Here is an 11,774-nt window from a genome sequence, read left to right on the forward strand (position 1 = left end):
ATTGGAATATTCACCAGCTTCTCTCTTTGCTTTTAAAGAGAGGGCCAAGTAATTACAACATTTTTAAAATTTAATGACTATTAATGCAAGTTCAACATTTGTAATGAAGCAATTAAAATTCATGTATTTGGGAGAATGACTTTGATATGAGAAAAGGAACGTATGTTTAGAAGTAGAGTTAGAGAACTTTATCTACTCTTAGTGATTTTTGATTTTACTTAACATACCAGTATTGTCTAATCACATTTTTTTCAAAGATGGCTCCAATTAACAATGGAAACTAAATATATTGAGGTAAAATAAAATAAACATATTTCAAATATTTTTAATACTGTCATGTAATGACACAAATACTGACTTAGCTATCATAATGGCTATAAACACTACCATAGAGATTCCATGCAATATGCTTATTTTAGATAAGATGTAATACTCCTAATTTGGATAAGATAATTTTTAACAATAAATATAGCAAGAATAGAAATTCAGAATGTGAATAATCTTAGACAATAAAATATGCTAATTTCTTGCAGAAATCCTTGCCAATGTATGATTTAAATAAAATAACCATATAACTTCTTTCATTGTCTAATAGAATAACAATTCCTGAAGTTTAGTAATATCTAAATCCAAATTCATGCATCTTATTGATGTTAAAATTGTTTTGTATACCTTTTCTCATTAAGAAGTAAATAATGTATAGCTACATTTAAGAGCATATTGATGAATTGATGACTCAAAGTCACAATTTCATTTCTTTTGCCTTTTGCCTCTCAGCATTTGTCTGCCATGGGTGACAGGGGAACAAGCAACTACTCAGAAGTGACTGACTTCATTCTTGTCGGCTTCAGGGTCCGCTCAGAACTTCACATTCTCCTCTTCCTGCTATTTCTGCTTATCTACACCATGATCCTTCTAGGAAATGTTGGCATGATGGTCATTATTATGACTGACCCCAGCTGAACACACCAATGTATTTTTTCCTAGGCAACCTCTCCTTCATTGATCTCTTCTATTCTTCTGTTATTGCACCCAAGGCTATGAGCAACTTCTGGTCTGAGAGCAAGTCCATCTCATTTGCAGGCTGTATTAGCCAGTTCTTTCTCTTTGCTCTCTTCATTGTGACTGAAGGATTTATCCTGGCAATCATGGCTTATGACCACTTCATTGCCATCTGCAACCCACTCCTCTACACTGTCCAGATGTCAACACATCTCTGTGTTCAGTTGGTGGCTGGTTCCTATTTTTTTGGCTGCATCAGCTCAGTTCTTCAAACCAGCATGACATTTACTTTATCCTTTTGTGCATCTCGAACCATTGACCATTTTTACTGTGATGACCGTCCACTTCAGAAGATTTCTTGTTCTGATCTCTATATTCATAAGTTGGTTTTTTTTTTCTTATGCAGCATTATCATTTTGCCTACCATAATTGTCATTATTGTGTCATATATATATATATATATATATATATATATATATATATATATATATATATATTGTATCCACAGTTCTAAAAATATGCTCCACTGAGGTGCAAAGAAAGCCTTCTCCACTTGCAGCTCTCACCTAGGAGTCGTGAGTGTACTCTATGGTGTTGTATTTTTTATGTATCTCACTCCTGATACATTTCCTGAGCTCAGTAAAGTGGCTTCCTTATGTTACACCCTAGTCACTGCTATGTTGAACCCTTTGATTTACTCTCTGAGGAACAAAGATGTCAAAGAAGCTCTGAGAAAGAGCCTAGAGAAAAGATACTTTAATTCTATTTTTACAGTGATGTAAATGAAAGTCCTGGGAATTATAACAACTTGGGGAAGCAACTGATTAAAAAGTTGTACCCATTGATCTTAGAAATATTTAATCATAAAGTTTTCATTTATTAGAATTCCATGTATTTACAGCTGAAAAGTACATTTGGAATATGGTTTGCCTGTTTTGATTCAAGATGGAATGACTTTCTCTATGCTTCATCTTCAATTTTCTTGCATTAGTAACATGTTTTATGTGGATATAAATGTACTTGGTAGAGGTAGCACAAGCTAATGTAATAAGCAAATGAAATATCATATTTACTGAAGAAATCTTTGTGAACTATTAGTGAGAGAATCACTCTGCAGTGCACAGTCTGAAGGGTGACATGTAAGTAACTCTTAATTGCCCAGAGGCTAAATGAATTTATTTCATGGTTTCTCTGACATGAATAATTATATCTCCACATCATTTGAATATTGATTAATCTGATAAATTATTTTTGTATATCCTTCCTTTTTACAAGAAAACTGTAATAAAATAAATGAGTAAATTTAATATTTTGTTATATGTGCCTTAGTGAGAATTCTTTTATCAATCCAATATTTATTGAATTTTGATGGACTCTTTGCCCTATAAAAATTCCTAGGCATAAGTAATTTCTCTACTTGAGGTCACAGTAATTGAGGGGAAAATATCTGACTAGAGAGCTAACATGCCATATGTTAAACCCAGTCATAAAAGCAAATATAGAAATATGTATAGAGTGCAGTCTTTAAAGATGAGTGATCTAAATGATCAAGGAAAATTTCAAAAAGCTTCCTGAAATTTAGTTCTTGATTTAAATGCACAAGAGAGGGAGTAAGAGAAACTTAGAAGGCAATTCATGGAACTCATACAGACCTATATAACAAGACAAGGAAAATTTCTTTTATTCTGCAGGCAGCAGGGAAGCACTGTGGATTTTTAAAAGGATATATTGTGTTCAAACTTGTATTTTAGAAAAATTGCATTTTAACTTTGGGTAGCTAAATATTCATGGAAGAAGAGAATCACAGAAAGCCTCTGATTATCCAAATGAGAGGTTATGATTGTTTTAATGACAGCAGTCTTACATGAGACAGTGAAGAGAGGGAATATCTTTAAAACCATGGATAAACTAAGTTGAATATTGGGGTGGTTAATAAAATGAGGTCTCGTGGAAGTGAAAATTATTTCAATGTTTAAGAATCTCTCACTGGGAAAATGAGGCCTCATAAAATAAAGAAGAAATTACGATTAATAATATTTAACCATTAAGAGTTTGGAGAAGGAAATGGCAATTTCCAGTCTACTGAATGAGGTGGACACAGTAGCCTTGAGGGGAAAATATCCTGACTCAAAGAGTTAACATGACATATGTTAAACCAAGTGAATACAACCAAAGAGTTAAGAAAATACTATCAGAAATCAGATTGTTTCAAATTCTGCTTTTGCCTATGTGTTCAAGGTCAAAGTCTTGACTTTCAGAAACTCTTGTTTCTCAGTTTAATTAAAAACTTAAAAATTTACCATTTTTATTTTAATGCACATCCAAAAGAGCAAGTAAGAAATGCTGGAGAGGATTGGAGAAAAGGAAATTACACTGTTGGTGGAACAAACTAGTACAGACCTATGGAGAAAAAAGACTTAAAAAAGGAAGATTTCTTTGATCCTGCAAGGCACTGCTGGGAATACACACTGTGGAAACCATAATTGGATATATTGTGTTCAAATTTGTATTTTAGAAAAATTGCATTTTAACTTTGGACAGCTAAATATGTCATCAGAAGATGAATAATAAGAAAGCCTCTGATTATCCAAATGAGAGGTTATGATTGTTTTAATGATAGCAATCTTCTAATGAGACAGTGAAGAGAGGGAATATCTTTTAAACCATGGATAAACTAAGCTGAATATTGGGGTGGTTAATAAAATGAGGTCTGGTGGAAGATAATAATTATTTCAATGTTTAAGAATCTCTCACTGGGAAAATATTTGGGAGAATGGCATTGAAAAATAAGTTATATATGAAATAAAATCCAGGTTTGATTAACAAATGGATGCTTTTAACCATTAAGGATGGTATGGGGAGGGAAAATATTCTCAGAACTCAGATTGAGCTTTCAAATTCTGCTTTTGCCTATGTGTTCCAAGGTCAACTGTCTTGACTTTGCAGAAACTCTGGTTTCTCAGTTTAATATACCTAACTATCCTTATTTAATATTTTCCTGTTTAAAATATCCAATCTACCTTCTCTTCCTAAACTGATTAAGCTTTTACTAATACTGAATTATAATAAAAGAGAAGCTCTGGTCCCACATCATTTTTGCTATCTATACACTTTAAAAACACAGATAAATTCTAAACATAATTTTTAATTTAAAAACTGGTTTTTAAAAAATAATATTAAAATTAACTGATAAAAATATTTTAGAAAAATGACATTCTTATCAAGTTGGGCTTACTAAATAGAGTAGTATGTCTCTGATGTTAATGTAGTCTTTCAGTCACACTGCAGTTTTAAAGGAATTTTTAAATAGAGATCCTAATCTCATAAGTATTTTTGCTAAAGATATAAAGTTACTTGTATGAATGTTATCTTTCCCTTCAGTATATTTTTTAACTGTTTGGTATTTAAATATAGGAGAACAACATTAGCAACCATAATCTGTCTTTGAATTTGTGATTTAGACGGCATTTGTCATATCCTGAAACATAGCTATATCAAGATATATAGGTAATAATTTCAAGTGAATTTTTCTCTTTTTCCCTTGTTTTTGACTATTATTAGACTATTTGTTTGTACCTAAGGTTACTTCAGTCCTCATGGACAACAGCCCAAGAGTCTTCACTTATGGCACCATAATTGACATTACGATTACTCCTCTCCCAATGGAATCCATCACAGAAGATGAGCAAAAATTCAATGCTGAAATATCCTGAGGAAGGTTTCACAGGCTTTAAATAACTAACATCATCATAAACACCACTACCCATACTCAAGTTCATGATCATGGACTCTGGACGATGCAAGTTACTATGGTCTTTAAATATCCATGTTTACCCAAGTATATTTATCTTAAAACACCTAAGGTGTAACAGAATTCAGGAAAGGGATTTCCATTTATGTATATCAGTGAAGTTTACTTACATTATCTAAACAGTGAGATGTCTTGAATTGATGGAGCCTTGGTAGAAAGTCATTCACTGCAGTGTAAGGATTGGAATATTCACTACCTTCTTTCTCTGCCTCAAAAAGAAGTTTAAATGACTGTGATATTTTTTAAATGACTGTTAATGGAAATGAAATATTTATAATGAGGCAATAAAAATGTATATATTGGGAGAATGGCTTTGACCTGAGAAAAGGAAAATATTTGAAAATTCCATTAGAGAACTTTATCTTCACTTAGTGAATTTTGGATGTTTTTAATTATGCCAATGTTGTCTATTTTATTCTATTTTCAAAGATGGCCTACATAAATAAAGAAAATGAAATATATTGAGCTAAAATAAGGTAAAAATATTTTCAATTTATTTACTACTGTCATGTAATGAATCAAACACTAACTTCGTTCTCATGAGGGCTGTAAACACTATCATATAACTATCATATAGATTACATTGGAGAAGGAAATGGCAACCCACTCCAGTGTTCTTGCCTGAAGAATCCCATGGATGGGGAAGCCTGGTAGGAGGCCGTCTATGGGATCGCACAGAGTCAGACATGACTGAAGTGACTTAGCAGCAGTAGCATAGATTACATGAGATACTTTTATTTTAGATAATGTGCATACTACAATTTTAGATGAAGAAAGCATCTAGCTATAAACATTTTAAGAATAGAAATTTAGAATGTGAGTGATTTTAGGCAATAAAATAGGCTAATTTCTTGCAGAAACCCCTGCCAATTATGATTTAACTAAAATAACCAAAGGATATCTTTCACTGCTTAATAGAATAACAGTTTAAGAAGCCTAATGACATCTACTTCAAATTTTGCATCTTCCTGACATTAAAATTGTTTTGTATGCAATATCTTATTAAGCAGTAAATAATTTAATTCTACATTTAAGAAAGTATTAATAGCACTAGAGTCAAAGCCACAGTTTCATTTATTTTGCCTTGTGCCTCTCAGCAGATTTCTGCCATGGGTGACAGGGAAACAAGCAACCACTCAGAAGTGACTGAGTTCATTCTTGTCGGCTTCAAGGTCCACCCAGAGTTCCACATCCTCCTCTTCCTGTTTTTTCTGCTTGTCTATGCCATGATCCTTCTAGGAAATATTGGCATGATGGTCATTATTATGACTGATCCCCAGCTGAACACACCAATGTATTTCTTCCTAGGCAACCTGTCCTTCGTTGATCTCTTCTATTCATCTGTTATTGCACCCAAGGCTATGAGCAACATCTGGTCTGAGAGCAAGTCCATCTCCTATGCAGGCTGTGTGACCCAGCTGTTTCTCTTTGACCTCTTCATTGTGACCGAGGGGTTTCTCCTGGCAGTCATGGCTTATGACCGCTTCATTGCCATCTGCAACCCACTCCTCTATTCTGTCCAAATGTCAACACATCTCTGTGTTCAATTTGTGGCTGGTTCCTATTTTTTTGGCTGTATCAGCTCAGTTCTTCAGACCATCATGACATTTACTTTATCCTTTTGTGCTTCTCGGAACATTGACCATTTTTACTGTGATGAGCGTCCACTTCTGAGGATTTCTTGTTCTGATCTCTATATTCCTAATATGGTATCCTTTTTCCTATGCACCATTATCATTTTGCCTACCATAATTGTCATTATTGTGTCTTATATATATATTGTATCCACAGTTCTAAAAATACGCTCCACTGAGGGGCAAAAGAAAGTCTTCTCCACTTGCAGCTCTCACCTGGGAGTCGTGAGTGTATTGTATGGTGCCATCATCTTTATGTATGTCATCCCTGACAGATTTCCTGAGCTGAGTAAAGTGGCCTCCTTGTGTTACACCCTGGTCACTCCCATGTTGAATCCTTTGATTTACTCTCTGAGAAACAAAGATGTCAAAGAAGCTCTGAGGAAGATCCTGGGAAAAACTAAAACCTATATTAACTTTTTATTTAGCTTTATTCTAGAGAATCATGATTCAAATTATTTTTAATATTTGAAAATATTGAATTAACATGTAAATGTAATATTCTTGAACCCTCTCCGACCTCCCTCCTTGAACCATTCTGAGCTTTCCCATAATGGACTGGTGATTCATAGATGAAAATCATCCCACCACTGATTCAAATCTTGAGACTTTAAATTTCAAAACTTTTGAATCTTTATTTGTTTGAATATATATGAAGAATATATACTTTGAAAGATGTATTTGGACCTAATCAGAATACATACATCAGGAAGATGGACTCTATTTTGTCTGGCTGTTGATTTTGGAATGGAATGACTTTCTCTGTACTTCCTTTTGGATAATGATAATGGTTTCCATGTAATTTGTTTTTAGGACATATATATTCCAACTTCTGACTCTTTGAGGCTGTTGTTTGGAATATATTTTTTATCTGGAATCAGTCATATGTTTATCATATGTTTTATATATATATATATATATATATATATATATATATATATATACACACTTGGTAGAGGTAACACAGTCTGATGTATTAAGAAAGACAGAACAAAATACCAGATTTACTAAAGAAATCTTTGTGAATATCTAGTGAGAGAATCAGATACTCTGCAGTACACAGTCTCAAGTGTGAAATGTAAGTAACTCTTAATTGTCCAGAGGCTAACCAAGTGGCACATTTATCTAATGGTTTCTTGGCTGAATCATTATTATTTCTCCCCTTCATTTGAATAAACTGATAAACTGATAAATAAAACTGATAATTGTTTTTTAAAATTATACCTTTTCACAAGGAAACTGTAATACAAATAAACAAGAGTAAAGATAATTCATATTTTGTTATATATGCCTTAGTGAGAATTCATTCATCAAATTAATACTTATTGAATTTTTATATACTCTGTGCCCTATAAAAATTCCCAATTTTAAATGATTTCTGTACTTGAGCTCACATTAATTGATGGAAAAAATAGCTAAATGGATAGCTATTAATAATATGTCATATGGTAAACCCAGTGAATAAAGTGAGTGAAAGTTGCTCAGTCATGTCCAAATCTTTGCAACTCTATGGGCAGTCCATGGAATTCTCTAGGCCAGGATACTGGAGTGGGTAGCCCTTTCCTTCTCCAGGGGATCTTCCCAACCCAGGGATTGAACCCAGGTCTTCCACATTGCAGGCAGATTCTTTACCAGCTGAGCCACAAGGCTAGAAATTACAAAGACAGAGCAGCTTCTACAGATGAGTGATATAAATGATCAGGGAAAACTTCATAAGTACATTTGTAAACATAAATGAACTTGAGCAAGGTGAAATAGAAAAGTTTCTGGGCAAAGGCAATTAAATAATGATATGTTAAACTTCCAAAAATTTAATTCCTGATATTAATGTAAAAGAGAGGGAGTGAGATTTAAGACTTAAAAGGAAATTCATGGAAATTGTGCACATCTATATAAGAAGAAAAGGAGGTTGGCTTATTTTCTGCAGACCACAGGGAAGCACTAGGGATTTTTCTTTAAAGAATATATTGTATTCAAATTGACATTTTAGAAAAATCACGTTGGAAACTTGTGGTAGATAAATATTCATAGAAGAAGATAATCACTGTCTTATGACAGTGGAGAGAGGGAATACCTTTAAAATTACAGATAAACTAAACTGAATATTAATTAATGGTTGATAAAGTTAAAACAAGGTAGAAGTGAGTAATGACTTCTAATGTTTGAGCATCTCTAACTGGGGAAATACCACCTAACAAAATGAGAAGAAAAGTATGAGTAATAACAGTTAATCATTAAGAGTTAACAAAATAAAGTCAGGTCAGACTGAGCTTTCTCATCCTGGTTTGCCTATGTGCTTGATAGTCAACTGTCTTGACTTTACAGAAACTCTTATTTCTCAGTTTAATAAAAGAATACTAAGGTCCAGTGAGCAAAGAACCTGTGCCTGGGATTTAGGTGAGGTGAAACTGAAAAGAATTACAAATTTCTTGAAGGCTTGTTCCATTATAGGACTCAGCGTGTTGCATGAAAGATTCTGTATTTTACAAGCAAAAGAGTGCTAGTAAAACATGCCTAAATAAACTGAAGACCACATTTATCTAAAACATTATTACTACTTTAATCTCATCTTGTGGCATCCCATTACATTTATAATTATAGCTGATTGTAGAGTCATAACTAGCTAATTTTACTAAATGGGAGTGTTCATGGTATTTAATCCTCACTCAGCTGCTGCTACACTAACAACAATTATATTTAAAAATTTAGCCTCCTTTTAATATTCCATTTTTAATATAAGAAATATCTAAATAAATTGTTAGTTTAAAATAATAAATATATCATTATTATGAATAAGCAAAACTAAATTTTCTATTTTATTGTGCAGCTTCCTATTCTTCCAGGTGAAGATGAAATCTTTTCAAAAAAAAAAAAAAAAAAAAAAAGATGTTTCTGAATCATTGCTAAAAAATATAAATTCTTGGATCTAAAGATGTTTTTAAAAACTTTTTTTTAAAAAAAGCTTTTTTTTTTAAACACTTTATTGAGGAATAATTGGTTTGAAATAAACAGTATGTATTTAAATTGAAGAACTCTGTGAGTTTTGTGTCCAACGAAATCACCACCGCATCAAGATACAGAATATTTCCTTCATTTCCAAATGGTTGATTAGGCCTCGTTTCAAGCCATTCTTCCCTCCAAACCCATCTCCAGATAACCAGTGATCTGGATGGTATGTAATAGAATCATACAGCATGTCATTTTTTCTCTCAGGGTTCTTCGCTGTGTAAAATGATTTTCGGATTTCTTCATTTTGTCATGTATAAGTAACCCATTCTTTTTATTGCTGAGTAATTTTCCATTTTCCATTGTACATATATACCAAATTTTGTTTATGCACTCTTAAATAAATGGGCAATTGATGTTTGATCAGCTTTTAGATATTGTGAATACAGCTGATATGTGTTCATATGTGTTTGCCTAGTTTGTTTTCCTTATCTTTGCTGATTTTTGAAGTTTGAGATTTTGAGATCTCATAATACATATGTTTGATTTGAAGAGACTACCAGGGAAATATCTGAAAATAAAGAACAAACAAAAAAATATTTACTGAACAAAATCTACTAAATCTCAGGAAGACTGAGAATCTATGACATTTGAGCCAGAACCCACTCCTTCCCTGCCCTCTCTCGTCCCAGCAGAGCTGAAAGTGCACTCAGGCAAGTACAGGCAGGGACATAGAGATCCCTCTGCCCCTGGGTCACAGTCAAAGGCTACCATGTCCCCTTGATTGTTGTTGCTGCAAACATTACTTGTCCCCTCCAGCTCCACATTGAACAAAGTCTATTCAATGCAAGGGTAGCTAAAACATATGATGATCTCTACCCAGCCCCCATTCAAAAGCTCTACCCTAAGAATGCCAGGCCAAGAGTACTGGGCCCCAATTCCAGCTGCTCCCATTCTCTTAAAGGACAGAAGTTTTGTGTTCAGAACACCATAGGCTAGTGACCTCACTCAGAAACCTTCTCCTAAAGCAGGAGTGTCATTCTAAGCAAACTGGACCACTGTGCGTGCTTGTTTCAGAACAGATGAACACAGGTTTTACCTAGAAAGAAAGTTGTACCATGATAGTGGAGGCCTCCACAGCTCTCTCCACTTGAACTGACTCTATTTAGAAAAACATGTGTAGGCAATTCAGGCTTAAGGGAACTCCAAAACTTAATAAATATTTGGTATAAGCAATTAAGAGGAGACTAGTGGTCCCATGAGAGTGATAAGCTAACTGTAGACCAACCACAAGGCTATCTGGTGCACAGGGCCTTGCTCAGTAAGTTCAGTTCATTTAGTCACTCAGTCGTGTCTGACTCTTTGCAGTCCCATGACCTGCAACACACCAGGCCTCTCTGTCCATCACCAAACTCCCAGAGTCCACCCAAACCCATGTCCATTGAGTCGGTGGCACCATTCAACCATCTCATCCTCTGTCATCCCCTTCTCCTCCTGCCCTCACTCTTTCCTAGCATCAGGGTCTTTTCAAATGAGTCAGCTTTTCACATTAGGTAGCCAAAGTATTGGAGTTTCAGCTTTATCATCAGTCCTTCCAATGAACACCCAGGACCGATCTCCTTTAGGATGGACTGGTTGGATCTCCTTGCAGTCCATGAGACTCTCAAGAGTCTTTTCCAACACCACAGTTCAAAAATCAATTCTTCACTACTCAGCTTTCTTTATAGTCCAACTCTCACATCCATACATGACCACTGGAAAAACCATAGCTTTGACTACACGGACCTTTCTTGACAAAGTAATGTCTCTGCTTTTTAATATGCTGTCTAGGTTGGTCATAACTTTGCTTCCAAGGAGTAAGCCTCTTTTAATTTCATAGCTGCAATCACCATCTGCAGTGATTTTGGAGCCCAGAGAAATAAACTCAGCCACTGTTTCCCAATCTATTTCTCATGAAGTGACAGGACCGGATGCCATAATCTTAGTTTTCTAAATGTTGAGCTTTTGGCCAATTTTTTCACTCTCCTCTTTCACTTTCATCAAGAGGCTCTTTAGTTCTTCACTTTCTGCCAGAAGGGTGGAGTCATGTGTATATCTAAGGTTATTTATATTTCTCCTGGCAATCCTGATTCCAGCTTGTGCTTCCTCCAGCCCAGCATTTGTCATGACGTATTCTGCATCAGTACAGTCAGTTCAGTTGCTCAGTCGTGTCCGACTCTTTGCAACCTCATAAATCGCAGCACGATACGGCTCCCTGTTCATCTCCAACTCCCGGAGTTCACACAAACACACGTCCATCCAGTCAGTGATGCCATCCAGCCATCTCATCCTCTGTCCTCCCCTTCTTCTCCTGCCCCGAATCCCTCCCAGCACCAGAGTCT

At 34.6% G+C, this 11,774-nt stretch overlaps 2 protein-coding genes across 2 annotated transcripts; both read left to right on the top strand.

The window, feature by feature from the left end:
* Positions 1-789: 789 nt before the first annotated feature.
* LOC102279087 (olfactory receptor 9K2) lies at positions 790-1,784 on the top strand. The gene is given in 4 exon segments (XM_005898628.2): positions 790-955; positions 958-1,447; positions 1,488-1,528; positions 1,531-1,784. Coding segments are annotated over 4 exon segments (951 nt in total).
* Positions 1,785-5,922: 4,138 nt separating this feature from the next.
* Positions 5,923-6,912, top strand: LOC102278807 (olfactory receptor 9K2-like). Its single transcript, XM_070366706.1, has one exon. It carries the CDS (start codon positions 5,923-5,925, stop codon positions 6,910-6,912), a length of 990 nt encoding a protein of 329 aa, XP_070222807.1.
* The last annotated feature ends 4,862 nt before the right edge of the window (positions 6,913-11,774 follow it).

Source organism: Bos mutus, unplaced genomic scaffold (genome assembly GCF_027580195.1).
Source record: "Bos mutus isolate GX-2022 unplaced genomic scaffold, NWIPB_WYAK_1.1 CTG1215, whole genome shotgun sequence".
Taxonomy (NCBI): Eukaryota; Metazoa; Chordata; class Mammalia; order Artiodactyla; family Bovidae; genus Bos; species Bos mutus.